General features: G+C 37.5%; 1 protein-coding gene across 1 annotated transcript in view; it reads left to right on the top strand.

The window, feature by feature from the left end:
- The window catches only part of LOC135196708 (teneurin-a-like), a 238849-nt gene that overhangs the window by 50329 nt on the left and 173520 nt on the right, over window positions 1–15000 (top strand). The window contains exons 4-5 of the mRNA XM_064223541.1: window positions 60–242; window positions 2371–2517. Of these exons, the coding sequence (XP_064079611.1) occupies window positions 60–242; window positions 2371–2517 (330 nt within the window). The remainder of the gene's footprint in view (window positions 1–59; window positions 243–2370; window positions 2518–15000) is intronic.

Genomic DNA, 15000 nt, shown 5'->3' with positions numbered 1-15000 from the left:
GGCTGCTGTTGTGTTACGGATTTCAGGATCTCAATTTTTTTTTCTCTCGTCTTTTCCAGCTCGGTGCAGCCTGGAGTGCGTCCATGGCGAGTGCGACAAGGGCGGCTGTGAGTGCGAGCCCGGATGGACCGGAGACAGGTGTGACCAAAGGGCGTGCGACTCCCGCTGCTCGCTCCACGGGCAGTGCCACAACGGCACCTGCGTCTGCGTCCAGGGCTGGAACGGAAAGCACTGTACCATTGGTGAGTCTTCTTCTTCTTCTTCTTCTTCTTTTTTTTTTTTTTTTTTTTTTTTTTTTTTTTTTTGTTGCGGTTCAGATTTTTTCATTATATTTCATATTTTTTTTTTTTTTCCTCTCTCTCTCTCTCCTCAAGTAGAATATTTTTTTCTCTCTTAGTGTGTGTTTTTTTCATGATCGTAGAAATAGCTTAATAGACAGTTTTCTTCTATTTTTTTTTTAATAGAAGCTCAAGGTGATCATATATTTTTATCACTGTACCATTGGTGAGTCCTTTTTATTTTAAACGGGTTCAGATTTTCATTATATTTTCATGCCTTTTTTTCAGGGAGAATATTTTTTTTCTTGTATGTCTTAATGTCCGTGCTTTTTCTTGATCGTAGAAATAGCATAATAGACATTTTGTTTCAAATGTTTTGTCGTTGAAATAGAAGCTCAAGGTGAGCATATATATTTTTATATAGATTTTTCTTGCACATAAATACGTACATACATACATGTAAATATACCTTTTTAATTTTTTGTCTTTACATACTTACAAACTGTTCTATTTATTTTTTCTCGGTAATTACACACTTAGATACGTACATACATACATCAAACGCTTTACATTTACCTTATACTTATATACCTATATAGGACGTTTTACTTTTGTTGCTGGGTATGATGGGTACTTACTTACATACATACTACATCGAACGCTTTACATTTTCCTTATACTTGCATACATACATAGGATGGTTTACTTTTTTCTCCATACATACACACATAGGACGTTGTACTTTTTACCTATACATACATACATACATACATTGGACGTTTTAATTTTTTATCTATACATACAAACATACGTAGGACGTTTTACTTTTTATCTGCACTACATACATACGTACATAGGATGCTTAACTTTTTTTCTATACATACATACATACATACATAGGACGTTTTACTTTTTATCTATGCATACATACATACGTACATAGGACATTTTACTTTTTATCAGTAGATACATACATACGCACATAGGACGTTTTAATTTTTATCTATATATACACAAACACATACACACTAACAAACAGAGGACGTTCATCATCATTCCCATGAGCAAACGTCTCTACTCCAGCAGTGTGTTTTAGGGCTAAAGAGTCGTAATGATGGAGGAACACATTGTTTTTCTTGCAAAGTTCGAAGCAGGAAATGTCCTGAAACTGGTGAGGAGTCCTTGAGCGAAGTTTTGCCTCCTAGGCCTAACTCGTCTCAAGTGTTAGCCATCTTTTTGAAGCGTCCCTGTTCAGGGTATAACTTCTCGACTTGTGCTTCGGACTCTCTCTCTCTCTCTCTCTCTCTCTCTCTCTCTCTCTCTCTCTCTCTCTCTTTGCCTTCATTAATTCTGTTGACTGCTATTAGTGTACCTCAGTTTCCGAGTCTTTGTTACGGCTATTGGTCCTGACGCTATGCATATTTATTTGTATGTGTATTTGTCTGTGAAATTCCACGTTTATGTTTCATGAATAAAACTATTTTGAAACGGTGTAAGCCGCAACATTTAAAAAAATTAATATTTTTTATTGTTTCAGTTACGTTTTTAAGACAACCCCGTATTTTCAAACTATAAGTAAAACTGTATTTTAAAACGGTGCAAGTCACAACATTTAAAAGATTATTTTTTTTTTCATTGTTTCAGTTACATTTATAAGACTAAACCGGATTTTGAAACAGTATAAATGAAAAGATTTTAAAAGATTAATATTTTGACTTGTGTTGTATTTAAATACAGTTTTCCAATATTATGTTTGTAAGAAAAACGTTGAATTTGGAAATGAGTATTGATTAAATTATTTTAAAAAATTAATCTTTTGCCTTGTATTGCATTCAAATACTTTTTTTTCAATTATGCTTATGAGGAAAAACTATTTTGAAAGAGTGTAGGTTAAAAGATGACAGTTGTAATCTCTCGACTTGATTCAAAATACGATTTTTAAGTAATTTTTATGTGAAAAAAACTGCATTTTGAAGCAATATAAGTCGTGCCTTAAAAGATAATGACATTCAGGACGCCTGTTACCAGATAGCACAGGTCTACAATTACTCTCCAGTACTGAAGAATATTTTCCCGCCCTCTTTCTCCAAAGCTGGTTGCGTCAACGGCTGTTCCGGACACGGCATGTGCACGACAGTGGACAGACAATACCAGTGCCAGTGCTCCTCAGGATGGACGGGTCCCGACTGCTCTGTCCAACTGGAAACTGTCTGTGACGACGAGATGGACAACGATGGAGGTAAGTGGTCCTTTTTATGCCGTTCTTTTAGGGTTGTGGGAAGTCGAGGTTTCTTTACGATGACTGACTTTCACCTTTTTTAACGGGATCACTATTTAGGTCCGAAACCGTGGTTCTTTTATGTCGTTCTTTTAGGGTTGTGGGAAGTCGGGGTTTCTTTAAGATGACAGATTTTTCACCCCCTTTTAACAGGCTCACTATTTAGGGTTAAGACCGTGGTTCTTTTATGTCGTTCTTTTAGGGTTGTGGAAAGTCGAGGTTTCTTCACGATGGCTGGTTTTCACTTTTTTGACAGGCATACTATTTAGGTATGAGACAGTGGTTATTTTAAGTCGTTATTTTACGGCTGTGTGAAGTCGAGGTTTCTTTACAATGCCAAATTCTTCATACCTTTTAACAGTGTCACTGTACAGGGTTAAGACATTGGTTCTTTTATGTCGTTCTTTTAGGGTTGCAGAAGTCGAGGTTTCATTGCGATGACAGATTTTTCAGATTTCTTAACAGATCCACTATTTAGGTTTAAGACGTATTGTTGGTAAAGAAGTGATTAAAAGAGAGAATTCCCATTTTTTATGGAGATTCATTGTTTAGCTTTAAGACCGAGTTGATAGAAGAGTGGTTACAGGAAGATAGAAAAGTAAATAGTACCACGTAAAAAGTGGTACTGGACTATTTACCAGGTTTTTTCTTTTATGTTTTACTTACATGAATCGTAATATAGCTGTGACTTTTTTTTTTTACGAGAATAGGTTTTCACGATTTTTGGTAAATTCAGAGGACGGATTAAAAGAAGATAGGAAATTAAATAGTACCGCATTAATGATGGTATTAAGGGTATGTTTTCAGTGATATGTTTGGATTTATCAATAAAATAACCTTTGATGTTATGCTAAGAGGAATCGTCGTATTAGCTGTATTTGAGTTAGTAATGTGGACCATAATGATAATGATGATGATTACATCTCTTATGTCGACATTTATGCTATCGCAATCTTTAAAAGCCTTTTAAAACTGATGGTCTTATTGATATTCATGAGAACGCCCAAGTAAATAGCGGAGCTTCTTAGCCATCTGGTACTGGTAATAACCCCCACTTATTAAAGTACCACTTTTGTCCTCTTCGTACCTAAGAGGTCTGTCAGAGATTAGATGAGCGTTCTGTTCATTGTAATGCCTTTGGGGAATGTGTTTGCTCAGGATCCAATGGAATTCAATAGAAGGAAGTTGGGAGACTTCTTCGACTCCTTCTGATGTGCTTGAGATGGTATTGTGGTTCAAAGCCAGTCACTGGGACTAGGCAGGGCTTTTGTATTTAATGGATTCTTGTTATGTCAGCAAAAAGATTTTAGGATTTTTGACTGTAGATGGCAGTAGGATAAATGATTAAGTCTGTGTGAGTCTGCCATGAGACGGTTGATATTTGCTGATTCTAAGGAAAACGTGGCTATTTTGTCAGCAAAAGGAGTTTGGTTTTTTGACTGTAGATGGTGGTTGAGTAAATGATCACGTTTGTTGGTATTTGCTGATGTGAAAGAAAAAGTACCTTATCAGAATCTGTAGCTCTTAAATCTTTGATTTCATTCACTGTAAAATTACATTTCGTGTTTAATGAAGTTGTAACGTATATTATTTTCCCTGTTCTGAAATGGATATTTTAACAACACAAGATTTACGAGTCATAACCATTGTCAGTAAGAATAACAAAAATAAATACACAAATAAAAAAAAGGATAAAAACATTTCATATATCATCTGGGCTAACTGAAAAGGTTTAATATTGAAAGGAAAGTAAACTATACTCGCTTAATTAAAGAAATTTTAGAAACTCGAAATTTCCGTTCCATACGAAAATAGAAAAATAAAAAAATAAAAAAAAGGGTTGAAAAACATTTCACATATCAGACGGTCCAGCTCGGAAATATCATTCTCTCGTTAGAAGCGGCGAGTGGTTTCCGTGTCCCCTCGGCTTCGGGGCTAACGATTTGAATACACTTCGAAATCAAATGACAATCGGGACGTTCCGCCTCCGAATTGGAAAGCCCGGATGATGAAAATGTTCCGCTCTCGCGTTTCTCTCCCCCTTCGACAGACACGACTGACTCGCTCATGTTTCCCTCGTTAGGAACAATGCTTTCTCCTCCCTTCTCCCTCCCTCCCTCCCTCGCCTCCTGCTCGTCTCCTGTTCATCCTTCTCCTTCTCCTCTTCTCTCTTCCTCCTGTTCCTGTTCCTGTTCCTCCTCCTCTTCTTTTCCTCCTGTTCCTGTTCCTCCTCCTATCCTCCTTCTCCTCCTCAACATCCTCCTGCTCCTCTCCTTTTCCTCTTCCTCCTCTTGTTCCTCTTCCTCTCCCCTCTCCTCTTCCTCTTCTCTTCTCCTCCTCCTCCTCCTCCTCCTCTTGTTCCTGCTGCGCTGCTGCTGCTCTCCTCCTCTCCTCCTCCTCCTCCTTCGTCTCTCTTCCTCTCTTCTGCTTCTCCTCCTCCTCCTCTCCTCCTCCTCCGTCTTCTTCTTCTTCTTCTTCTGTTCTTCTTCTCTTCTTCTCCTCCTCCTCCTCCTCACCAGCACCCCATCTACCCTCCCCCCCCCGGGTATTTCTCCCCTCCCCTCTGTTACTCGGCTCGGCGACAGGTGGCACTTGTGCAGGTGCTTAGGGTCACTTAGAAGCCCTTCAGGAAAGGGTCATCACTTAACACCGGTACATTAACTAAGCACTTTGTGGCTGTTGTGCCCTCGTTCTCCCTCTCCCCCCCCTCCCCCCCCCCCTCCCCTCCCCACCTCCCTCCCTCTCTTTCCCCTTCTCCTCACTTCCCCTCCTCTCCTCCTTCCTTCTCTCTGTCTCTTGTCTTCTTGCCTCTCCCCCCCCCCCCCCCCCCATTATTTTCTCAGACAGCTATGAGGGTTAGCGGTCTCCTCCATGGCGATGCAACCTTCCCGTAGTGGAGGAGGTTTTTGATTTGAATCTGACACACTGACTGGAATTCCTGTTCCTCTGCCATATCCTGTTTGTTTCCCGCCGCCTTCAGGATGATTTATACGTAGTCAGTGGTGTTATGATTCATTGTCTGTGATGAGTTATTGAGTTAAGTGTTTCCTGTTTTCTTTAATTTGTCTTTCACTTTAACCGCAAGATTCCATTGAAAAATTTGGAAGGCCACAAAACCAACGACTATTTTGAGTCAAAGTAAGCAATACCCCAGAGATATTAGACGTATTCAAGTACTACAAGATACATTATTCGTATATCTAATATTTTTGTAGACTTAACTAAACGAACAGACAAGCTAAAGATGCGCTTATATGTCACTAAATAGCGCGTAACAATATATTTAGCCAAGGCCACGGGAAAAATAAAAGGAGTATCAAGCGTTTTCGTGTTATTTCAACACATTTTCGAGGTACAATGCTAAAACACCGGAGAACATCTAAAAAAGTAAATGTAGAGCTGAAAAAATTGAAACAAATATTAAAAGTCCGGTTAAAAACAGCTCATCAGAAATATACACAAAATCACCTGAAGATGAACTATGAGAATTGCTGGAAGTTTCCAGATTTCCAGAACGACTCCAGTTAGATTCTTCTGATGTGTCCTTACATAGCTGACCAGTACTACGTGATGTCCTCCATAGCAAAACTGAGAACTGGTGTTATTAGTAGTATTATCGATGGTCATAAGCGCCCTTCATCATTGCGTTTTAGTTTATCCTACTTGCTTTGCGGGTTTGATGTTCTTACGTTTGCTCGTTGATATCTTTATTTGTTATTATATTATCTTCGTTTTCTCTCGTATGACCTACGAGCTGTGCAGTCTGTGGAAGTCTGCGTAACTTTACAGGCATTTTGGCTTGTCACGGGAAAATACTTAATCGTTTTGAATAATATGAATAGTAATGAACTAACCTAATACTTTTTTTAATGGTCCAAATCTTGGCCTTTTGCCCAAGAATTATAAATTCACGGCGCATGGCAATTGGCGCAAATCGTATAAATATTTAATGAATTCCTAGTTTCCTGTGGCTGGTCTATGTCTTATATATTCTCAAGGTTTAGTTCATTGTCCAAATACGTAGGTATTATCATGTAAATTTTGGGTCTAAATCAAATAGATCATAAAATAGGATACAAGCTTTATCATATCGTTCAACTCTTAGTAAATATTCAGCCCTTGACTCTTTGTGGAAATCTAATCAATTCCTAATGTTTACATGTTTACTCTCTCTCTCTCTCTCTCTCTCTCTCTCTCTTTCTCTCTCTCTCTCTCTCTCTCTCTCTGACACACACACAGAGAAAGAGATGACAATGACGTGCAACACTAAGGGGCCAATATATATATGACATCCAAGTGGAAAGATTACAGCCACGCGGAGATGGAGTTAATGTAATTGAAATGAATGTAAACGAAAGGAAACGAAGGAGAGGAGGAGGAGGAGGAAGAGGAAGAGGAAGTGGTCGCTGTCTGGTCTCCCCTTTCGTCATTACAAAGACAAATTTGAACGTCGTGTATTAATAGAAACTAAGCAAACAAATAACGGGGTGAGGGTTCGTGTTTATACATTCATTTCGGGAGGTGTGTTTGTGTGTGAGTGTGTGTGTGTTTTCTCTCTCTAAATCGGGGACAATTATTAATTTGTTTTGAAGACTGAAGTCCTTCGAGTCACGTGGGTGGTTTCGATGCAGGCATTTTGGACTCTTCGGGGTTGGGAGCAGAGATCATTTGGAATCGTATGGAATCACTTGATTTTCAGCCACTTGGAATCACTTGATTCCCAGTTATTTTGGAATCGCTTTAGTTTCTATCATTTGGAATATCATTTGATTTTCAGTTATTTGAAATCACTTCATTTTCAGTCATTTGGAATCGCTTGATTTTCAGTCAGTTTGGAATCACTTGAGTGTCAATAATTTGAAAAATAATTTGGTTTTCAGCTTTTTGGAATCACTTGATTCCCATTCATTTTGGAATCGCCTTAGTTTCTATCATATGGAATATCATTTGGAATCACTTGATTTTCAGTCATTTAGAATCAGTAGATTTTCAGTCATTTTGGAATCACTTGAGTATCAATCATTTGGAAAATAATTTGGTTTTCAGCTATTTGGAATCACTTGATTCCCAGTCATTTTGGAATCGCTTTAGTTTCTATCATTTGGAATATAATTTGATTTTCAGTTATTTGGAATCACTTGATTATCAGTCATTTTGGAATCACTTTTCTCAGTCATTTTGGAATCACTTGAGTGTCAATCATTTAGAAAATAATTTGTTTTTCAGCTATTTGGAATCAATTGATTCTCAGTCGTTTGGGAATCACTGCAGTTTCAATCATATGGAATCATTTGGAAAATCGTATGCTTCTCAGTCGTCTGGAAAATATATATATATATAATATAATATATATATATATATATATATATATATATATATATATATATGTGTGTGTGTGTGTGTGTGTGTGTGTGTGTGTGTGGTGTGTGTGTGCGTGTGTTTAAGCATTGCAAATTGCTTGTTGAGTCGTTGATATCCCGCAAAGAAGAAGAGGAGAGAAAAGAGAAATGGGCCCAGCGTATATTATGCTTGATGAGAAGAGCACTTGAGGAAATGAGTTTTATTTGGGAAATTAAACTCGAGAATAAAATCAATGTGTCCGGAGAATTACCGATTGGGAAATCATTCTTGTTTTTTTATGGGGGTGGGGGGGGGGAAGTGTTCGCGTTTTGAGAATTGCTATAAATGTGATTGGCGGAATCGAATGATGTCGCAGTCCTTCGTTAAAGAAATTTTTTTTTTTTTTAACTTTGATAAAATGCCATTATTTTCAGGGATGGCTGCTTTTTGAAATGAGTGTTTAAAAAAAAATTTATTCTTTTTTACCCTGATAAAATGTAATTGCTCTGAGGATGTCTGCCTGTTGAATTTCGTATTAGAAAAAAAATGATGTTCTTTATCTTAGAGAAATGTAATTGTTTTAAGAAATGTCTGCCTGTTGAATTTCGTGTTAGAAGAAAAATTGTTTGTTACCTTAATAAAATGTAATTGTTTTAAGAAATGTCTGCCTTTTGAATTGCGTGGTAAAAAAAGATAATTTTGGTCACCTTGATCAATTGCAATTGATATAAGAAATTTCTGCTTTTTGAGTTGCATGTTGAAAAATAATTTTGAGAATCTTGATAAAATGTAATTTTTCTAAGAAGTCTCTGCTTTTTGAATTGCTTGTTAAAAATAATTTTGGTTACCTTGATAAAATGTAATTGTTCTGAGACCTTTCTGCCAGTCGAATGCTGCTGCAGAATTCCGTGTAAAGAAATTATTTTGCCTTTTGCTTAGATGAAACGTAATTGTTGTAGGATATGTCTGCCTATAAAATGCTGTTCACGAATTTTGGTAAAAAATTATTTTAGTTTACTTTGATGAGATGTAATTATTGTTCAGTGGAATGTTTACCAGTAGAATGATGTTCAAGAATTACTTGTTAAAATAAACTTGATTTACCTTGATAGAATGTAATTGGTCTGCCTGTTGAGTGATGGAATGTAACTGGTTTGCCTGTTGGTTTACTTTAACTAAATGTAATTGTTCAAAGAAATGTCTGCTTATAGAATGCTGCTTAAGAATTGATGGTAAAAAAAAAACCTATAATTTTGATTTGCTTTGATAAAGTGTAATTGTTCAAAGAAATGTCTGCCTGTTGAATGCTGCTCAGGAATTGCTGGTAAACGAAAACTAAGAATTTGGTTTTATATAAAATATAATTGTTCAAAGAACTGTCTGTCTTTTCAGTACTGCTCAAGAATTGCGTATTGAAAACTTCTTTTATTTTCTTTTTAGTTTACATTGATAAGCTGTAATAGCTCAAAGAACAGTCGATCTGTTCAATGTTCCATTTAAGATAATATAATACAGAGAGTGATGACGACGTTTCCAATCCTAATAGACCAGTACGTGAGTTGAATTTTTTTTTCCCTGTCTTTTGTTATTTGTTAAGAACTTTAGCCGTCCCCATTTGCTCTCCTGGAAGAAGCAAGACCCTTTCGTCCCCTAACGGAAAAACACTCATGCATTTTTTAAAGATTTTTTTTTTTTTTTTTTTTTTTTTTTTTTTTTTTTGGTCAGCCAAGTCAGCACTGTAATAGAATCAGGCAAGGAGAGTGAATGAAATCACTTTTAAGCAGACAGTGCTTTCAGAAAATGAGAATTGGGTTATGGGAGAAGAGGCCGGAGGGGATTGGGTGCAGCGGGAGGAAAAGATGAGAGAGAGAGAGAGAGAGAGAGAGAGAGAGAGAGAGAGAGAGATGACACGAGAAAAGTAAGAGGATAAATTCCTAAAGGGGGAAATAGAAGGAAATTTAAACATAAAACGGAGGCAGACGAATGAGAGAGAGAGAGAGAGAGAGAAGAATGGCCCAAGAAAAACAAGAGGGTAAATTGCACATGGAGGAAATACAAGGAAATTTAAATAGAAAACGGAGGCAGACGAGAGAGAGAGAGAGAGAGAGAGAGAGAGAGAGAGAGAGAGAGAAAGAAGAGAGAGAGGGAGAGAGAGAGAGAAGAAGAAGAAGAAGAAAAGAAAGGATAAATCAGAAAAAGAGGAAATAGAAGGATTTTTAAAAAGAAAACGGAGGCAGACGAATGAGAGAGAGAGAGAAGAAGAAGAAGAAGAAGAAGAAGAAGATAAATAGCAAAAGGGGGGAATAGAAGGAAATTTAAACAGAAAACGGAGGCAGACGAATGAGAGAGAGAGAGAGATTCTTAGGAGAAAGGTGAACCAGACGGTTGAACAGAAAAGAGAGGATGAGGTATGCTGATAGAAAGAAAAGAAAGAACAGTAGAGCAAAAATAGAAATAAATATAGAAAAAAAGAGACGGTAGAGGTATGAATGAGGTGGTAGAATCAGAAATGAGAAAGATGATGAGACAAAAGGAAAGCCATTCTTTATAGAGATTATGAGGAATGTGCTGACGTAAGCAAGTAGAGAGAGAGAGAGAGAGAGAGAGACAAAGAATGGCCTAGAAGAGAAGTAAAAGGAAAGATAGCACTAAGCGGAAATGGAAAGGAATAGGGAAAGCAGAAGTAGAAAAGAGAGTGAGAGAAACTTGAATTGAGGGAGCCCAAACCGTAGAAAGGAATAAACTGAGGTGAAGTGAAAAAGGGAAATAAAAGTTGAGACAGAGAGAGAGAGAGAGAGAGAGAGAGAGAGAGAGAGAGAGAGAGAGAGAGAGAGAGAGTACTTCAAATGAGGGAACAGAAAACAAAGGACCGTCTGAAATGAAAAAGAAAATATAAAAGCTAAGAGAGAGAGAGATATGAAATGAAAAAAAACAGAAAACGAATGATGGAATGAAGTAGGAGTGAACTGGAAAAGGAGAATAAATAAAACTAAGAGAGAGAGAGAGAGAGAGAGAGAGAGAGAGAGAGAGAGAGAGAGAGAGAAAGATTAACCTTGCCTGTCCCTCATCCCCGAAGTAGATATCTGTCCTGACGTCAGGAAATATTATTTTTTTTCCCTTTTTTCTTTTTTCTTTCCTTTTTTCTTTCTCTTCCTTTTACCTGGCATTTTGATTGTTTCACTGATTTTTTTTTCTTCTCGTCTTATCTTTTGTAAATCTCTGAGATCAAAGAGGTTTCCCCCACGGGAGGCTTAATGGCCTGGAAATGGCCAGTTCGCATTCCAGACTCGCTGGAAAGGAAAGGAGAGAGAGAGAGAAAAACAACTGTATATAGGAAGAAGAAAGAAATAAGGATAAAGGAGAGAGTGAGAGAGGGCATAAAACAAAAACTTAAGAAAAGTGACGGTAAGGGAGGGAAACGGAGGTGTATAGTAAAACGAAGAGAGAGAAATAAGGATGAAGGAGAACGCGAGAGAATAAAGATGGGAAAATGAGAGACAGAGAAACAAAAGTGTATGGTAAGAAGGAGAGAGAGAGAGAGAGAGAAAATAATATCAAAATTGTATAAATAAAAAAGACATTTCTGCTCTAAATTTCTGATCAATACGCCTTAGAGAAAAACCTTTTGGAGCAATCTCCCCGCCCCTCCCCCACATCCCAGGCCCCATACATCAATCCCCCCCCCCCCCATATCCACCACACCCACCCCAAACCTTTTTGTCTCTCCGGCGCGGTTGTAGCAAGGGCCAATCAAAACGGGGTATGCGATTGTTTGCGTTCGGGGGCTGCGTTGTGATTGGTCCACAGGTAGAGGCGGTGTTATCTTGGCGAGTGGAGGCGGGTGCCTTCCTCGGCTGTTATTGTTAAAGATAAGTCGCTTACGTGATGTGCAGACAAAATAGTTAGCTCAAGGAACAGGAACAGCACAGCACCAGCATAGCTTTGAGTTGAAGCAACGGATGGTCGCCATTAGGAGCAGGGGGGGGGGGGGGGGGCGACTTCTTCTTCAGACTGACTCTCTCTCTCTCTCTCTCTCTCTCTCTCTCTCTCTCTTTCGAGTTTGCTTGTGGGTTGTTTGTGAAGTGGATGGGCATGAAGTCACGGTGTTTTTGTGTGCGTGCGTGTGTGTGTGTAGTATATATAATATATATATATATATATATATATATATATAATATATATATTTATATATATAATATATACATCAATATAATATATATAAATATATATATATACTTATATATATATATATATATATATATATATAATGTGTGTGTGTTTGTGTGTGTATAATTCATAGCAAATTTGTTGCTTACTCAAAGATAAATTGCATCGCAAAGAAAGTTGTCGTTCATTCTCACTGTCAATACAAACTCCATCAAACACTCCTCCTCGTCTCTCTTCGCTCATCCGCTTCTCTCTCTCTCGGAGAAATGAGTCGCAATCATATTCGTTTACGTAGTGGTTTTCAACTACGGCCGGCCGACGACTTTTATTTGTTACGAAGACAAGCAGCCAAATATATGAGCTTCAGAAAGAAAGGGGGGGGGGGGGGGGGGGGGGGGGGGTGGGGGGGAGGAAATAAACCGAACTCATTTTTCCCCCTTTTTTTCTTTCTTTCTTTTGCTATTGAATGCCGGAAATGTTTGCAATATAGGTACGTTCATCAGAGATCGCGTTGGTGTGGTATATAAGATATAGATATATATATATTATATAGATATTATATATATATATATATATATATATATATAGTATGTATGTATGATATGTATTAATATATATATTTATATATATATTATATATATAATATATATATATATATATAAATATATATATATATTTTACTGTCATTATTTAAGCAGACAAATTACCCGGTTTTGCAGCCTCATATTTCACCGAGGTCATCCAAACTGACTAACCATTCACTTAATATCTTTGTGCAATTATGAAGATTGTCTTATGATTAGTTAAACAGCCCATTTTAGCCGCTTGGGGTACAATTTCATAATGATTGTAATTTACCAATCCGTTTGCCTAATCAGCTGCCCATTCACCGGTATTCGAGATCTTTTGTAATTATGACTCTCGTATTTTGACAAGGTGCCTGTCTTTGTCTGTTTGTCTGTCTGTCTCTCTTTAAAGATGTCAGAAAAATTATTTGGTAATTGTTTTGATACTTTTCTTGTAATGTTGAGAGATGAATCATTCAGGTCCTTCCTCGATTATCTCTCTTACTGTTTGACTTCTCTTACTTCGTTGTTGTCGCTTTATTCCTTCAATTTCTTCCTTGTCTCTTATCTTTTTTTCTTCCTTCTTTTTTCTTCCAAGTCTATATTTTTTATTGCTTCACCTCCTTTGGTTCTTCCATTCCTCTTCTTCCTTCTCATTTCTTTTTTCGTATTGTTTCTCCCTCCTACTTCCACTTCCTCATCTATTCGCCCCCTCTCTTCCTCCTCCTCCTCCTACTCCTACTCTCTTTTTTCTTCTTCTTCTTTCTGATCTCTTCTTCTCTTTTGTGCTCTTTCTCTTTTCACCTCCTCCCCCTCCGCAATCTCCTTTTTCTGTTTCCTTCCTGATCTCTTTTCCCCATTTCTGCTTCCTACCCCCTCCTCCTCCTCCTCCTCCTCCTCTCCTCCTCCTCCTCTTCTTCTTTTTGTTTCTCTGCCTCACCTCATCTCTTCTCTCCATTTCTGCTCTTGTTCTCACCTTCACCTCCTTCCTCCCCCCCTCCTCTCCCTTCGTCCTCCTCCTCCTCCCTCCTCTCCTCCTCCTCCTCCTTCTCTCCTTCTCCTTCTCCTCTTCTCCTTCTCCTTCTCCCGGAAACATGTGGCGGAGGCGATTCGCGAGGAGATGATGTGCGAGGCTGAAACATTTAACGAGGTCTCATAAAATATTCAGGCCTCATTTTTTGTTGTATATATTTTTCTCCCTCCTTTTATTCTTCTTCTTCTTCTTCTTCTTCTTCATTATCTCATTCCTCTTCTTCTACTACTTCTTGTTTTTCTCCTCTTCTTGTTCTTATTCTTTTATTTTCCTTCCATCCTCCTCCTGCCTCCTCCTCCTCCCCCCCCTCCTCCCCTCCCCTCCCCTCCTCCTTGTGCAAATTTTGTAAAACTGGTGATGAAATATGACGATCGTATATACACCGGGATGGAAAGTCGCTTGGCATGTGTTGCTCATGATGAGGATCCGTGCTTGCAATTTATTTATATATTTAAATACTTTTTTATTCTTTATTTCTGGCTGGGTTTACTTATTCATTTATTTATTGACTTTTGTGTATTTTTTATTTTTTATTTATTGCTCGGTTTTATGTCCCATAGTTTACCGTGGGGGGACATTTGCTAATTGAGGTGACCCTTCGTCTGTATATATTTATTTTCGGCTGTCTGTAAGTTCTTTCGTACGTTAAGTTTAACTTTAAAGGCCTATGTAATGCTTATTATATATATATATATATATATATATATAAAATATATATATATATATATATATATATATATAAATATATATATATATAGTATATATATTAATATATATATATATATATATATAGTTTTTTTTGGGTGAAAGGGTATTCAGCTCTATGATGGAGCCATAGGTCGTCATAATTAGTAAATGGAGCCATAGATCGAGGTCATAATTAATAATGGAGCCATAGGTCGAGGTCATAATTAGTAATGGAGCCATAGGTCAAGGTCATGATTGGAGATCACATGATCGAGGTCATAATTAATAGTGTGCCATAGGTCGAGGTCATAATTAGTAATGGAGCCATAGGGTCAAGGTCATGATTGGAGATTCAAAGATCACATGATAAATTTAACTTTGTCAAAACTTTTTAAAGCATACGAAGTGTTTTAGTACGCAAGCGTGTTTATGCATTTGTTGTGGAACGGCTGACCTTGCTTCTTGTGTATTGATTTCCATTTCCTCTCTCTCTCTCTCTCTCTCTCTCTCTCTCTCTCTCTCTCCTCTCTCTCTCTCTCTCTCTTACAAGAGTGAGTACAACGTTTAATTAATATTTTTCTTACCTGGGTAACAGATTGTTTTGTACCCTGTATAATTTGTCGTCATTGATTTCTCTTATATGTTTTTGCT

The sequence above is a fragment of the Macrobrachium nipponense genome, chromosome 18, assembly GCF_015104395.2.
Source record: "Macrobrachium nipponense isolate FS-2020 chromosome 18, ASM1510439v2, whole genome shotgun sequence".
NCBI lineage: Eukaryota > Metazoa > Arthropoda > Malacostraca > Decapoda > Palaemonidae > Macrobrachium > Macrobrachium nipponense.
Note: the sequence above shows the minus strand (reverse complement) of the source record. Positions and strands in the feature narration are given on the sequence as shown.